Source organism: Engraulis encrasicolus, chromosome 13 (assembly GCF_034702125.1).
Source record: "Engraulis encrasicolus isolate BLACKSEA-1 chromosome 13, IST_EnEncr_1.0, whole genome shotgun sequence".
Taxonomy (NCBI): domain Eukaryota; kingdom Metazoa; phylum Chordata; class Actinopteri; order Clupeiformes; family Engraulidae; genus Engraulis; species Engraulis encrasicolus.
The window spans coordinates 14,875,544-14,892,272 of NC_085869.1; the positions used below are offsets into that span (position 1 = coordinate 14,875,544).

At 45.1% G+C, this 16,729-nt stretch overlaps 1 protein-coding gene across 3 annotated transcripts in view; it reads left to right on the forward strand.

The window, feature by feature from the left end:
• Positions 1-16,729, forward strand: part of gulp1a (GULP PTB domain containing engulfment adaptor 1a) — a 108,447-nt gene that overhangs the window by 89,807 nt on the left and 1,911 nt on the right. For 2 of the 3 annotated variants that reach the window (XM_063213235.1, XM_063213234.1), the window contains 8 exons: positions 3,129-3,190; positions 8,616-8,687; positions 10,395-10,493; positions 10,612-10,749; positions 10,925-11,041; positions 11,385-11,471; positions 13,047-13,191; positions 16,093-16,190. In XM_063213235.1, coding sequence (XP_063069305.1) covers positions 3,129-3,190; positions 8,616-8,687; positions 10,395-10,493; positions 10,612-10,749; positions 10,925-11,041; positions 11,385-11,471; positions 13,047-13,191; positions 16,093-16,190 — 818 coding nt within the window. Of the gene's footprint in view, positions 1-3,128; positions 3,191-8,615; positions 8,688-10,394; positions 10,494-10,611; positions 10,750-10,924; positions 11,042-11,384; positions 11,472-12,030; positions 12,256-13,046; positions 13,192-16,092; positions 16,191-16,729 lie in introns of all 3 variants that reach the window. The other variant, XM_063213236.1, reaches the window with a different exon arrangement.

The following is a 16,729-nucleotide window of genomic DNA, read 5'->3' on the forward strand; positions in this document are numbered from 1 at the left end:
TAGTATTTGTCCATAACACTGTTGACAAAATAATTAAGCAAATGTTCGCTTTCATTAGAGTATTTATCAAATGATTTAAGATTAAGCTTGGCAATTTGTTTGTTTGGAAACTTAAATATATACACTATGTAAACATCTAGGTCATTTAGTTGAAAAAAAATACTGATAATTGACATTTTGCTTTTGCCAAAAGCGTAGGGGAATCGTAGAATCACTCATGTCTGTGTAGATTTGTGTGCATACAGTACATAGCGCAGGTGTAGCCATAGGAGAGGCTGCAGAGGGTTGTGGGATGGGGGCAGCAGCAGCAGCATCTCCTTTTGCCCCCTGCTGTGGAGATTCATTCCCATGGCTGTAGTGGTGTATGGCTCTTTTCATGAGCTCCTTTGTGGGATTTACACCCCCCGCATCGCCATCCATCCAGCTGTGGCTCCCCTGCCTGCCCTGCCCTTCCCGAGGATGGATCACTGCACGGGCTTACCGGGCCCAGGCCCCAGGGGGCCTAAGAGTCATGGGGGTCCTGAAGCCCAAGCCTCTATATTTTCTCTTTTTTTTTGGTCTTTTTGACTTTCTTTATGATAGGACAGTGAAGGTGGTGACAGGAAGCGAGTGGGGAGAGAGAGACGGGGAAGGGCTGGCAAAGGATCCGGGCCGGGAATCGAACCCGGGTCAGCCGCACGGCAGGGCAAGCCTCTATATTTCCATTCTCATATTGTGTTAAAATCACACTTTTAGCAGCAGATTTTTTTTTTTTTAAGTCTTGGAGTTCCCCTGAACCTGGAAAAATATAAGTTCAATCTCTAACATCTGGTCTAAAATCCTAAATTGGGGGGGGCTTTCTAGCTGTCTGGCCCAGGGGCCCGTGGAGTCATGATCCCTCCCTGGCTCTGCCCTGCTCTGTTCGGTCTACACTGCCTTCCTACTGTGCACAGTATATTTTAGCTGTGTCATTTCAACCCTTAGGAAGAGGAGGTAGGAGCAACACTCCAAGTGTTATGTTGTTTGACCCTGTAAGTGTTGAATCATCACTTCCTGGTGTACTCCCCTGCACTCCTGCTGTGCTGTTGCCTTGCTCCGGTCGGGTCGAGCACCGCAAGCAGAACTGCTGGGGCTTGATGAAGCGCTTGTCAGAGTGGCCGAGACTAAAAGAAACACCTCACCACTAAGAGTTTTATGATAATGCTACTGAGCTAAGTTATCGTGATACTGCAGGCTCACCTGTTGCTCAGCCTGTGTGTAGCAGCCCAGAGGATGTATCTGTGTTTCTTCCCCTTTCACTTCAATGTCATCATTTTTCTCTGCTCTGTTTTTTGTTCCCTATAATGTGTCTCTGTGGCCATTTTTAATGTTTGTCGAGTAGAATTGGCTTGTTTGCTCGGGGATGTGACTCGCACTGTCAAAAGTGCTGATTTGAACCGACGTAACAAAAATAAAAGCAATGTTGTTGCATGGGTGTTTTTTCATTTTGTTTTAAGTTGCTCTATTTTTCTTACCATATTTTTTTCAGTAACATGAATAATGCAAAGTAATGCGATTCTGAAAAAGGGCCAAGCAACCAGGACATTGCCTTAATACTTTTGTTTGTCTTCCGCACAAATATATTTTTTAAGTTGGTTGCTGCTGGAACTTTTTTTGACAGTGTACAAGACTTTGCCTGTCTGTATGTGGAGTGTATTCCTTCCTCTTCGCTGTTTGGGTGAATGTGCACTGATGCCTTGTGTAATGTTCTCTCTGACAAACACACACGCACACAGTTACACACACACTCGCACGCACGGAAACATACACACACAGAGTTGCACACATGCACGCACGGAAACATAGACACACAGACACACACACACACACACACACACACACACACACACACACACACACACACACACACACACACACACACACACACACACACACACACACACACACACACACACACACAGTCAAACACATGCATGTACGCACGGAAACATACACACACACACGCACACACACACACACAGACACACACACACACACATACACACACACACACACACACACACACACACACACACACACACACACACACACACACACACACACACACACACACACACACACACACATACACAAACAAAAACACACAGACACACTCAAACACATTGAGCAACAGCTGGCTCTAGTTCTCTCTGCGGATTTAGGTCTGAAAGCAAAGTCATGGCCTGTCAGCCTTGTTTGCTTTTTTTTTTCGTTCTTTTGTACACAAACTCACAATACGCTCTACGAAACCCCAACATCTTTATTACAGAGAAGCAGCGGCACCAAAGACAAAGCCGATTTACTCATTTATATAGTAAACCCAAGACGAGGAGGGACGAGCAGGGCATTTGCCTCTGGGCCCAGGGCCCTCCGATGTTGGTGGTGGGGGCCCTATTATGACTTTGTCAGGCCGTACGGGGGGAGGGGCTATCAGTGTTTTGCCCTCGGGCCCCGTGTTCAATAGTTCCGTCTCTACCAAGGCGAGTGCGAGGCAGAGTTATGTTTATTCAGGGTAATACCCACTCTCAGTGTGCCACATCTGTACCATATGTTTTGTCATTATCTCTTATTTGTTTTTACGCGCCCCCCCCCCACCACCACCACCCCTTTTGAACACCATTATCTAGACCTTGCTCTTTTTTTGTAAAGAAGACACTCTCGGAGGGATCTAGAACATGCCACTGTTTTGATCATTTGTGCCTTAATGTTGGCAAGGTTGCGGCACCAAGTGGCATAGCTTTTGCGTGGACAGGCAGATATATTGACATGTATACGTATAAAATTGTGTGTGTGTTTATGTGTGTGCGTGCACATCCGTGCATGTCAGTGTATACTATATGCTGTGTATGTGTGTCTGTCTTTGTGACTGTCTTGTCTATGAAAATCGCTTGACAAATACATTTTACTGATATTTACTTACATATTGTGTGCACAGGGGTTGCAATTGTTAAGGATTAAAAAAATAGGTAACGCTGTATTTTAAATTGCACATATTAGTCTCTAACACATACGTATAAAATTCAAACTTTTTTTCTTTTTTTGTGTGAAAACTGACCGTCTAGCTTGCTGCTTCTTTTCTCACCTACAGTATTGTCCTGTTTATGTTTCAGATAAGTCATGGATGCACACCCCGGAGGCGCTGGCCAAACACTTCATTGCCTACAATGCCAAGGTATGTAAATAACCCGCCGTAAAGCTTTATGGCCTTAATGTGCTCTTGGTAACTTGGGCTGATTGATGTGTTATACACTGAAGGAGCCGGCAGCACATCCGACCTCTGCCTGTCTTCACTATGGCCTGTGAACTCCACAGTACACACTATAACTATTACTGGTCAGGAGGAGGCGCAGTCAATCACTGACTCGAGGACTTTTTCCTGCTGTCGTTCCTATGCGGATTATGCCACGCCAAATGTAGTGTTATAACTGCACCATAGTTCTTAAATGGTGAGTTGGGACCCAAAAAAGACCCAAAGGGTCGCGGCAGCCTGATCTCCAAAAATTCCGTGCTCCTGGACACGGATGTTAAGGACACGAAATCCGTGTCCAGGAGCACGGATTTTGCCAAAATTCCGTGCTCCTGGACACGGAATTGTTTTCCGTGATGGGCACACAGAAGTGCTTTCTATATTCCCACAGCACTGTGTTAACTCTGTCATTGGAAAATACATACCAAACATCCTAAACAAAATAATGCTACAGCAATTTAAGTTGTGCCCTGACCAAAACAATCCCTAACCCTTACCTGTCAGTAAGAAATGTTTTTTTTGAGAAAAAAATTTGAAATGAGAAAAATCCTGAGAAAACACAAGACTGTTGAAACATAGAACTGTGGGAGTATAGAGAGAGAACTTCTGTGTGTCCATCACGGAAAATAATTCCGTGTTCAGGAGCACGGAATTTCGGCAAAATCCGTGCTCCTGGACACGGATTTCGTGTCCTTAACATCCGTGTCCAGGAGCACAGAATTTTTGGAGATCATGTTGGTCGCGGAGGTTCCTGGGTGTAGTGAGTCACAGACTTTAATTCACCCTTTTAGTGTCGGTCACAAAATTTGAAACAAGATGCGGTATGGAATAGATGACTACTGTATGATGTCAAAGAGAGAGTGAAATCATGGTTAATACTCCTCTTTACTAGTTGATAGGTATGCTGTATGTCAGCATACAATGCAAATGCTGATGTACTATATTATGAAATACAGGGTTATAGTTCTGATAATTATTTGTAGATTCCGACGGCGCAATAAAAATTGGGTCACAACGTAATGACCATTGGATATTGTGGGCCACAAGACTATTCCAGTGAAGAACCACTTGTAACGGATGCCAAATAGTAGAGTTTGGTTGTAGAAGATATAGGTAAACCTCCCTCCCAAAGTCTTATACAGTATCGGTCGGTTGTGTTGATCTAATTGGTCTGGACCTTCAGCCCAATGGTATTGTGCTGTGCCTCCCGCACACTGACCATTTCGCTGTTCTTTCTTTAATAAACGACGTTTCTTTAAACTATAGCTGAGTGACCCATGGTTCCATCTCGGACGCACCTGCCAGCTGAGGTGTGCGAAAAAAGCCGAAGTTTATTGTGCCCCAACTGGAGCGTTGACTGGTGGGTCACAGGGTGAGGCCCGAGTAGTGAACTAGTGCAGATGTCCTTGGTTACACACAGGGCCGGAGCTATAGGAAGGGCAGGGCATTTGCCCCTGGGCCCAGGGCACTCTTGCATTAGTGGTGAGGGCCCACTTGTGATCTTGTGAGGCCATATAGGGTGCCCAATAAGTGTTTTGCCCTGGGGCCCTGAGTGCAATTGTTCTGCCACTGTTTATACACTGCTGTAGAATACTGTGAAATGAATGTATTTGCTGTGGATTAATGAATTGTCTATGTCATTTCACCATGTTTAGTGTCTGATCTTTTTTTCTTTCTTCTGTAGTTCACTATGATGCATAGTTCTGACCCCACTGGTAAATACATTGACCGCAACAAAGTTCATCACATGCTAGCTTGAGTGATAGAGGTGTATGTTGAAAAGGACTGGGCTTGGTGTTTTTTCTTTTTTTGTCATTTCAATAAGTTTTCGATATGGTTTTGTGTGAAGCAAAAAAAAAAAAAAACAGCAAGTAGGCCCTATGTTTTTCTTTCTGAAATGAAAGCCCCATTATCAAAACTGATCAATACACCATTGTGAAGTTGAGAACACTGAAGAGTCCTAGTAGAAACAGCATGAATGGGCGGATCAATGCCAATGGATTTGTCCACAGAGCATGAGGTACTACAGGAATTGTTCTTTTTGTCTTGTTCCCTTTGGCAGTCCGCATGCAGCACACAAGTCCAAAAAGGCAATCTCTCGCTTGATTGTGTGTTCGTTCACCCCCTTCCTGCTTGTGCAGTTTTCTGCACTGTTTCCCCCAGTGATCCGGCTACTGTGTGGAAAGATCAAGGTCTGGTCTCTGGTCTGGTCTGCCTCCATGTGGGCTCTGGCAGATAAGTTGGTAAACTTAGAAGAACAAGGAAGTTGGAAAGTTAAAGGTGAGGATTAAGCCAAGACTGGAACTATCAAGAGAATGACAGAGGGGGGGGGTGCAGGGAGAGAGAGAGAGAGAGAGAGAGAGAGAGAGAGAGAGAGAGAGAGAGAGAGAGAGCGAGAGAGACAAAGAAAGAGGGAGAGAGAGAGAGAGGCAAGGCAAGGCAAGGCAAGTTTATTTATATAGCGCATTTCATACACAGGTGCAACTCAATGTGCTTCACAAGATTAACAAATGTAAATTTAAAAGAGAGAGAGAGAGAGAGAGAGAGAGAGAGAGAGAGAGGGAAAGGGGGGGGGGCAGAGAGAAAGAGATACACAATACAGGTATATAATATAATGGAAACCCTGGTGTTAAAGGTGGACAATAGACTGCTGTAGGTTTAAGCTAAGCATACTGTAAGCTTAAAACCTTAAGACACATTATTATTATAGATTTGCTGTTACCAGAATGGCAATGACCAAGTCGTAGGAAGTACTATAGGCCCTGAAATATACTAAATGCCCTTTGTTATGTCATAGTAGTATGGTAGTAACTTTTCAATGACTATTACAGCACTGCACAGGTGGAACAGCATGCGTTATGGGGCTACAGAAGCTGAAACTATCTCTCTTCTTTAATTGGGTCTTTCGTGAGTGAGAGAGCAAGAGAAAGAGGGCTGGAAAAAGAGAGAGTGGATTGAGAGAGAGGGATGGGGTGTGGGATAGAGACATAGAGAGCGACAGAAAGTACTTGCCAAAAAGGCGAGGAGTATGACCTTGCAAAGCAGAAGGGGAAGCTTGAAGGTACTCATTTGTCCATTTTCACTGAAGAATCTCCAGCCCATTATTTACATAATACATCAGAGAGAGAGAGAGAGAGAGAGAGAGAGAGAGAGAGAGAGAGAGAGAGAGCGAGAGAGAGAGAGAGAGAGAGAGAGAGAGAGAGAGAGAGAGAGAGAGAGAGAGAGAGAGAGAGAGAGGTAGAATGTTGGATAGAGAGAGGGTGGGATTAGAACTCAGGACAGAGAAAGAAAGTGACTAAATACTTCAAGTAGAATGAGGAATAGTTCCTTGCGTTGAAAAATAGGAGATCAATGAACTTGGCTATGGGGAATTGTTGATTAAGAATTTCCTAACCCTTACTTGCGTACCCTTCAGAGAAGAAGAGAGAGAGGAAAATTGACAAAAAGGAGAAAGAAAAAGAGAGTTGGAATGAGAGTGGGACAGAGATTGAGGGGATTGGGGGGGAGAAAGAGACAAAATACTTGCCAGAAAGGTGAGGAGCTGCCAGGACCTTGCTAAGCGGAAGCCAAAGGTGATTGATTTGACCATTGGCACTGACGAATCTCCAACCCCTTACTTACGCATCTGAGACAAAAATAAAGAAAATAGCGGACAGCAGGGGAAAAGAGAAAGAAAAAGTGGTAGAGACAGAGTGAAGGACAGCCAGAGAGAGAGAGAGAGAGAGAGAGAGAGAGAGAGAGAGCCCAAATGCTTTCCCGAGAGGTGAGAAGGGGGGGGGGGGGGGGAAGAGAGAGAGAGAGTGCCCAAATGCTTTCCCGAGAGGTGAGGAGCAGGACCTTGCTAAGCAGACCTTAAGTGATGGATGAGAGAAGACAGGGCTTACGGGGGCAAACAAAATCTTGTCATGGCACCGCAGCTGCAGCAGGCAGGCAGGCAGGTCGTGGTGCGGTGCACTGATTGGAATGGAGCTGTGCTTCACCGTGTGTATCTGTCATCTCCTCGCTCGCTCGTTTGCTCAGACCCTCACTCTTGTCCTGTCTTGCTCCTGCTCCTGCTCCTGCTCCTGCTCCCAATCCTGCTCCCTCGGCGATCCCCTTCTCAGCTCGTCCTTGACCATGGCATGGCAGCCAGTCACTGTCAGGACATGAAAAACCTGAGGGGGCATGAAAACGCAAGATATGAGAGAGAGAGAAAGAGAGAGAGACAGAGAGAGAGACACACACACACACAGAGAGACAGAGCGAGAGAGAGAGAGAGAGAGAGAGAGAGAGAGAGAGAGAGAGAGAGAGAGAGAGAGAGAGAGAGAGAGAGAGAGAGAGAGGAGACGTAGCGTTTCGATGAGAGAGACAGGCGGCGGGGGGGGCATGGGGGTAAAGATGGCTGAAGGATGGGTCCATGTCTAACATTGTTATTGTCAGTGTCTGCAGTATGTCTGAGTTATCAATAATAGTTAAAGGCTGCAGGCATGACACGATTGAGACCTGCTGCATGCCACGATCCGTTCATATCACAGATGTTGTCAGGTTGTAAGGTTGTCCAAAGACAGACAATGCTTGCTGACTCACTGTGTCTGTCCCAACTATACAATAAAACAAACCGTGAGGAAAGATGAGTGACATTGAGGATGCACACTTTGATCTCTGCTGCCACACCTGCCCTCTTTGATCTCAGGCAATGCTGCTGGTTGGAAATTCAGAGAATGACTTTATATTTGTTGTTGTTGTTGTTGTTGTTGTTGTTTGTATACAAGCACCGTGTCATGTTCAATTTCAAAAAGTCTCTCCATACACTTTGCCCGTGCAGGAACTTTCATACCCACGTACATAGAGATTAACATGAAATCCACACACAGAAATTCTAAACCGTGTGTGTTGTGTATTGTCAGAGTAAGGGCTTGGAGTGCTATTTACAAATGAAGTAAAACAAGACAGGAAGAAGAGAGAGACGTTTGGCAGAGCATATGCACTTGTCCATGTGGTGGAATGACAAAGGTTTATAGTGCCATCTGTTGGAGGCAGACGGTAGTGCATGACTCTCACTACTGTCTTCTTTATTCTCATGAGAATTCAGCTTTCAGGAAGTGAAGGACGAGCCTCTCAAGAGAATTTAGAGAAGTTTCATGGCCATTCTTAGACTTTGATGAATATCCTCTTGGACTTAAACATATGTGTTGATCTATTGCATATTGGTAGCATTTTGAATACAATGTTGTATAATGTACATAAATTATGTTTTGGCGTATTTCATTCATGCTGCATATTTCATTCATGCTGTTTGGCATGAGTCAATCTTCCTGTAGCACACAGTTAGGCTAATCTTTATTCTGTATGTTTCTGTATTTCCTTATAGTTTCTTGGCAACACAGAAGTTGAACAACCTAAAGGCACAGAAATTGTAAAAGATGCAGTGAGAAAACTGAAGGTAATATTTCACATTATTTCCAATAGCCTACTATTTTTCGTCATATTCCATTTCTCTTCCGAATGGGTCTAGAATTCCTAGCAAGCCTAATAATACATACAGTCATTACACATTCAATTCACATCCACCGACTGTGTGTGTGCATGCGTGCATGCGTGCAGGCGTGCGTGCGTGTGTGCGTGTGTGTTTATAAAAGTTAGTAATTTTTGTAGTTCAGCATACCCATCATGAAGTGGTGTCACACAGGACTATAGACTAGTTATAAAGTTGGTTTAACTTGCCTGCAAGCAGATGGGGTTGTTTAATATAATACTCCTCGGCAACAGCCGGAATGAAAAACGAACACCCTTGATGTCATTATTCTCTATCAGTCACAACAACACTTCCTCATGTTCCTCTGTTTATTATTTGTGGAAGCTTTACATATTGTGTTAAATATGTAATCAAATTACAAAGTGCAGGTCAGTGTAGTCAACACAGGCTAATGCCCGTCATTATTTTATATCATCCTCCCCATCTGCTGCCGCTTGTGTGGCCGGCTGTAGATATTTCCCCCATAGATTAGTGTCACACACAGGCCCCTCAACTAGCCCGCCTCCATCTGCTGAGCCCTTTGGCTCCTTCATCATGTGAGCCTCCCATCTCTCTGCCCATCCCACTCATGAGAGAGAGAGAGAGAGAGAGAGAGAGAGAGAGAGAGAGAGAGAGAGAGAGAGAGAGAGAGAGAGAGAGAGAGAGAGATGGTTGGTCATCATATGTTTATGGAAGCTGCATCCTCCCATCTCTCTGGCCACTCGACTCACAGGGGAGAGAGAGAGAGAGAGAGAGAGAGAGAGAGAGAGAGAGAGAGAGAGAGAGAGAGAGAGAGAGAGAGAGAGAGAGAGAGAGAGAGATGCTCATGCTGTTTATGGAAGCTGCATCCTCCTCCTCTCTGCCCACTTCCCTCAGTACCCCGCTGTGGCACTTCAAGCCCAGCCGCTCTAAGAGGATTTGGCACCTTTGGTTGAACTTGGCTAACTCAACAAACATTCCAGAGAGAGAGAGAGACAGAGAGACAGAGAAGGTGTAAGGGAGTGAGAGAGGGTGAAAGGAGAGAGAGAGAGAGAGAGAGAGAGAGAGAGAGAGAGAGAGAGAGAGAGAGAGAGAGAGAGAGAGAGAGAGAGAGAGAGAGAGAGAGAGAGAGAGAGAGAGAGAGAGAGAGAGAGATGGTCTTGTTGTTGTTGATGTACCTGTTTAGTTCAGCTTGAAGGGGAATCGTGAGGAAAGGAATCCAATTCTGCACAGGTCTTGTCCCACAGGATGAGAGTAGAGTAGAGTAGAGTACTTTTATTAATCCCGAAGGAAATTAAGGTGTCTGTCAGCTTACATAAATACACAAATACAAAACATACACAAGACATTATACACATAATTGAACATTACAGTAAAAATAAAAATATATCTTGAGTACTACCGCCACACATTATCTCACATACACACATGCTCTCTCTCTCACACACATTGCCCCCCCCCCCCCCCCCCCCCCCCCCCCCCCCCCCCCCCCCCCCCCCACACACACACACACACACAAGGTCCTGGTAGGGTATCATGTTGCATACATTCACACTCACAAAAAATCTAAATAAACATGTTAAATAAACATACAAGATAGTTATCTATGTACAATACAGCATCACTGCCTGACCACTTCTGTTGTTTTCTCACCAGTTTCAAAGGCACATCAAGAAATCAGAGGGTCAGAAGATTCCAAAGGTTGAATTGCAAATATCGATTTACGGCGTGAAGATATTAGATCCTAAGTCAAAGGTACAGCATCAGCACTGACTGAACATACTGACATTTGTGTCAACAAGAAAAAAAGACTTGTTTTCAGAATGTTTTCATATTCTGATGCCGTGTAATATTTTTGCGTCTTCTTTTGCAGGATGTACTGCACAATTGTCAGTTGCACAGGATATCCTTCTGTGCTGACGATAAAACGGACAAAAGGATATTTACATTCATCTGCAAAGACTCAGAGTCAAATAAACATCTCTGCTACGTGTTTGACAGTGAAAAATGTGTAAGCTACATTCAGCACACAATAAACCAACTTATTGTTAATGTTGTTTACTGCCATGCTGTGCTTATTTCAAAATTCTACTTGCATGTTAAAACAGAGTTCGAGATTATACACGCATTGGATGCAGTTCTCATAGTCACAGTGCATTTACAGTTTCACTGATCTTGTTTTGCAGGCGGAAGAGATCACTCTAACAATCGGTCAGGCCTTTGACTTGGCCTATAAAAAGTTTCTGGAGTCAGGAGGAAAAGATGTAGAGACGCGGAAACAGATTGGATCCCTACAAAAGAGAGTAAGAGTTTTCTCATCCAGCTGTCAGAAAAATTAAATTAGTTTTATAGGCTATATTTTTGCTGTTTTTTTCCTTCATCTATTTTGTTTTCATTTGGTTTTGGTATGGCTGTTTTCTGACAATGTGGACGGTTTTGATGTGAGGGTAACTGAGAGTATGTTTTAGTCAGGGTTGGTTTGGGATATGGGGGTTGGGGTTGGGATGGTAATCAAAATAGGTTGATGCCATTTGTTTTCCCTGTATTTAAACATAAAATATAAAATGGTTGCAAAAAAGAAATATGACATTAGCATCTCCACTTGAGGCCCATAGGTAAGTGTCCGTGTTTGATTGTGCTACACAGATCCAAGAACTGGAAACGGAAAATTCAGAATTGAAGAAGCAGCTTCAGAACTTAGAGGAGCAGATGACGGGTCCCAAATTGTCACCAGTAAGAGAGAAACCATCATCCCACAGTGCTTTATATGAAACCCCAAAAATATTCGAAAAATCTTTTCAATCTTTTTTTCTATCTTTCTTGCACCCCCTCCCCTTCTTACGCTGTAGCTCAATAAAGTTGTCTGTGTTCACTGAGCTCAGTAGAGTTTAAATATTAGCTACCAAATGTGATATCTTTCTTTCTTTCTTTACATCTCTTTTGCACTTCTTCCTCCTACTCTCTTGCACTGCAGTGCTGCAGTGATGCCAGTGTCTTGCAGAGCTCAATAGAATTCCAGAATGAGTTTCCTAAAGTTTAATCTTGCTCTCTTTTCAACACTCTTGCATCTCCCTTGTTCTCTCTCTCTCTCTCTCTCTCTCTCTCTCTCTCTCTCTCTCTCTCTCTCTCTCTCTCTCTCGCTCTCTCTGTCTCTCTCTCTCTCGCTGGTACACTCTGCTGTAGCTCTGCTGTTGCTGTAGCTTTGCTAGTTTCTGAGGTGCTCAATAGCTTCCCTCTTTCTTTCTTTCTCTCTCTCTCTCTCTTCTCCGTTGTCTGCCATTTCTCTCCGCAGCTGCTGCATTTAAACGCGGCCAATGAGGCGTACATGCGTCAGAGGCCGTCCTCGCTCTTCTGGTGTCATAACCTCACCTCCTTCTCGTGTCTCGAAATCTCCTCTGTCACTCTCACGCCTATGAGCTCGCCCGAGTCCAACTTCTCCACGGGCCTCCTCACGCCTCCGCCCCACAAGCCCGCGCTGCCAAAGCCGCCCAACGGATTCAGTATCCCGCGGCCGCGTGTAAAAACACCTTTCCTTTTCATTCCTCTCTTGTCCTTCTCGTCCTATCCAGTCTCACACCCATGACGTCAATGTTTGATGGTATTTGACCAGGCTGCAACTTTTGACGCCAAGGGCAGACCTGTCATGTCACATGTTGATGAGGTCGTCTAGACCTAGACCTTTGCTTTGCTTCCCCTTGCTTTTGAGTCAAACGTCAATTTTGACGGCAGGGGCATACCTTTGACGTAAAAAATTGCCTTCCGGTCAAAAGTCGGCAGAACTGACAATTTGGGATGAGACTGTGTTGCCTTGTCTTGCTGACTGGGCAGTATCATGCACTCTGAGATAACAGAAAACTGCTTGTTTCACATTGCATGCTTTGCGTCTGTCCTGCCATCTTTCGCATTTCTAATTGCAACTGTCATTTACTTTTCTTTTGGTTCCTTTTAGTATCATGTCATTTTGCATTCATTAATCGAGTGTGTCCTTTGAGTCTGCCCGACTGCATGCAACTACCATGTCCTATTTTAATCAATTTAAACATGTTTTTTTGGTTTTGTTTAATCATTGAACCTTGTTTGTGCGTTGAATTTCGTCGAGTTTGTACAATGTTGTCAGGTAACACTGCCCACTAAGAAATATGTGTGAGCTCCAAGAGTCAGCTACTTTGACTACACATAGCTGACGTGAGCACATCTCCTTGTTTTGCCTTGCTTTGTTGGAACGTTGTCTTGTTGCGCTAGCTGTTTCTGGTTGCGCTAGCTGTTTTTGTTTCCTCCCTGACCTTGCCTAATGGCATCGCCCCACAGGCCGGCAGTGTCTCCGCCAAGCCGCAGACATCCACAGACATCTTCGACATGATCCCCTTCTCTCCCGTGGAGCCGCTCGTCCCATTACCGGCCAGCAATGGAGGAACACCACCTCCGGCACCGCCCGCACAACCAGGAGACCCACGTAAGCCACAACCTCACACACTTCTTTTTATGACATTACTTTACATTACATTTAGCTGATGCTTTTATCCAAAGCGACTTACAGTTATTTTATGTACAAGGTATTGGATATAGGCCCTGGAGCAATGTGGGGTTAAGTGCCTTGCTCAAGGGCACATCAGCCATGGATGAATGTGCTGGTAAGGGTGGGATTTCTTTTTTGTAATGTTTTCATGGGCTTTTGTGGCAGAGATGTCAAACGTAAAAGTAGAACTTACAAAACACAAACCTTGAGACTTTCCTTAGCACAGCTGACTTCACTGAGTAATTTATCTGGAAATTGATCTGGACAGTTACTGTAGACTATGAGCGTATTCTGTGCTGGTTGGATCAAATTTGTGCTGGTTTTTCTTTCTTTCTTTTTTTTACTTTTTCAGTAGCAACTGAAAACTGCCTCATTAGTTTCAGTGGAATAACTGGTGTAACAGCTAACGTGTACACTTGCATACAATAGTGCTAATGTTGTACTTATCCCCTTAAGACGTGGCTTTATACATTTGTTGTATGGTATGGTAATGACCAAGTCGTGGTGCATTACTAAAAGGCATGTGTTGTGTCATAGTATTGTAGTGCTATGGTAGTTACATTTCAATGACTATTACAGCGTGCCACAGGAGGTACGGCGCGCATTAAGGGGCTACACCATGAATTTGCTTCTACTTTTACTTTTGACGCTTTTGCTTTTGGGATTACGTTGGATGGGACAGAACAACAGTGGCGGAACAATTACACACAGGGCCCCAGAGCAAAACACGGATAGGGCCCCCCATATGGTCAGCAAAGGTCAAGATAGGGCCCTCAACACTAAAACAGAAGGGACCTGCTGGCCCAGGGGCAAGAGCCTCGCTCGCTCTCCCTATAACTCAGTCAGGAAAGAAGCGGGAGAGAGAAGGGATAGGGTTAGGAAACGATCAGATTGGAGCCTGGCTGGTAATCCAGGTACAAATGAAAAAAGTCAGCAACACTGCTTGTCGTCTCTGAAATTTAATAGCAAGAACGCAACATTTCGACCTTCAGGTCTTCATCAGGCAAGCTATTAAATTTCACAGAAGACAAGCAGTGTTGCGGACTTTATTCATTTTTACCTGGATTATTGATTTTATTGTCCTGCACCTGAGCCAATGGGTGGGATGTGCACACATATACTCCTCTGAAGCCTGGCTGGCTGGTGAACCCATTTGAACAGGTGGCATTATCTGCCAGGTGCTGCGCCACAGCATGCCCCACCTCGTCTCTCCTCCTTCTCTCTTCTCCTCTTCTGCACAGATCGAGAGGCACAGGATGCCCTGAACACATGGCACTCGTGTAGTGTAGTAATCATAATTAATGGTCACAGTTTGAGCTTTTGGGTATACAGCAGTGAGCACATTCCTGAACCAGTGATGTAGCGTTGGAGCACTGCACACACTCACTGTACATTTTTTCTTAATTCTGTATTATTTCAACACAGAGAGTTGATTTAACATATTCTAGAGTGATTTGGTCCAATTAACACTACTTTTATTTAATGTGTAGGTACGTAGCTATTGTGTTGTGTCTCACTGATGTGTCTGAAGAATCTAATTAGCATCATTCATACATTTTGCATAACACAAGACAAGACACAAAGGCATACTTTTTTCCATATTCATTTCAAACTTGGCAAGAATGAGCATATATTGTGTATAATATTAATGCTTGAAGTAACACCTGCAAATCTTGACAAGAGAGATGGGTGATTTTATTTGCCTGGCTGTCTGTCATTCTAGCTGTCTGGCGCTCTTGTTTATCACTCTCACGGCCCGCCGACAGGGGGGGGGTATGTTGTATCGGGCCCAGGGAGAGAGGGGGCCCAGATGTGGGTCCTCACTACATTATATGTATTGGGTAGGGGGGCCTTATCGTTGATTTTGTCCCGGGCCTGACCACAGCTGTCAGCATCCCTGACTCTCAAGGCCGACTCAAAGCTTTGCCTCCAGTCCAGGCACAGCTGGGAATCAGGAATGGAGTGTCTGTCTGGCGCATCTCGCCAGATCCTCCTCTGACTGTGCTGTTTAAACCCAGAACAAATGCTTGGTTATTGAGAGCGACGGGTGGTTTGTAACTCATTTAGGAAGTCGTCGGCTACACTTATCCGTGGCACTGCTCAGCGTTCAGCCTAAACCACACACAGCATGTCGTTTGGTTTGTCCAGGCACAATTGCTTCTGGACGGAGATAACGAAGAGGGATTTTGTTTTTTATTACGTCTCAGATTCATTGAGTTAATGGAACAACAGGTGGACATGTGCTAGTGCCAAGACAGGCTGCTTTCTGGATTATTTAGCGTGTGCGTGTGCATGTGTGTGTGCGTGTGCGGGTGCGTGTGCACATGTGTGTGCGGGCAGGCACGTGTGTGTGTGTGCTGTTGTCTGTCTCTTGTTCTGTCTTTGTCTGCAGGTGCTTGTTTGTGTGTGTGTGTGTGTTCATGCACACGTGTATAATAAATGTGTCTCTCCAAACCTGAGGCGCCTGAGGGCCATATTCCCAGACACACTTTGGCAAAATCTCCAGAAATGAGAAAAGAAATGGATAGATGTTCCACTTAGACCAGCTCCCAGCTATCGCCCAACACAACACCTGCACTGTGTCACACTGAGCAGCAGGGCAGCAGTAGACACAGAGCTCTTAACACCCCTGTCTCTCTCTCTCTCTCTCTCTCTCTCTCTCTCTATCTCTCTCTCTTGCTTTATTTCTCACCCTTATGCTCTCTCTCTCTCTCTCTATCTCTCTTGCTTTCTTTCTCACCATTATGCTCTCTCTATCTCTCTGTCTCTGTCTCTCTCTCTCTCTCTCTCTCTCTCTCTCTCTCTCTCTCTCCCTCTCTGTCCGTCCCCCTCCTGCAGGCAAAGACCTTTTTGGCGCTGAACCCTTCGACCCGTTCATCTGCGGGGCGGATGCCAACTTCCCGCCGGACATCCAGTCCAAGCTGGACGAGATGCAGGTGACTGCATGTCTGTGAATTAGTAGCACGTGGCCGTGGCCGCGCCCGCGCGCGCATGCCTGGCCTGTGGTGGGCAGCGGTGGCAGCAGACGGTAGGCACGCACGCTGACCGGCCAAGGTGGACGCTTCCCCTCTCTATCTGGCTAACACCCTGAAGGGCCAAGGCGGATGCAATGCTTCTTCTCTCGCTGGCTAACGCCCTCCCGTCTGCCTGTCTGTCTCTCTCTCTCTCTCTCTCTCTCTCTCTCTCTTTCTCTATCTCTCTCTCTTTTTCTCTCTCTCTCTCTCTCTCTCTCTCTCTCTCTCTCTCTCTCTCTCTCTCCATCTCTCTCTCCATCCATCTCTCTCTCTCCGTCTCACTGTCTCTCTCGGTCTCTCTCTCTCTCTCTCTCTCTCTCTCTCTCTCTCTCTCTCTCTCTCTCTCTCTCTCTCTACAGATACGTACACATACAGACACGCCCATACACACACAAATACATGCAGACATACGCACAGATACAGATGCAGCTACAGACAGAAACATGTATATGCATAGAATC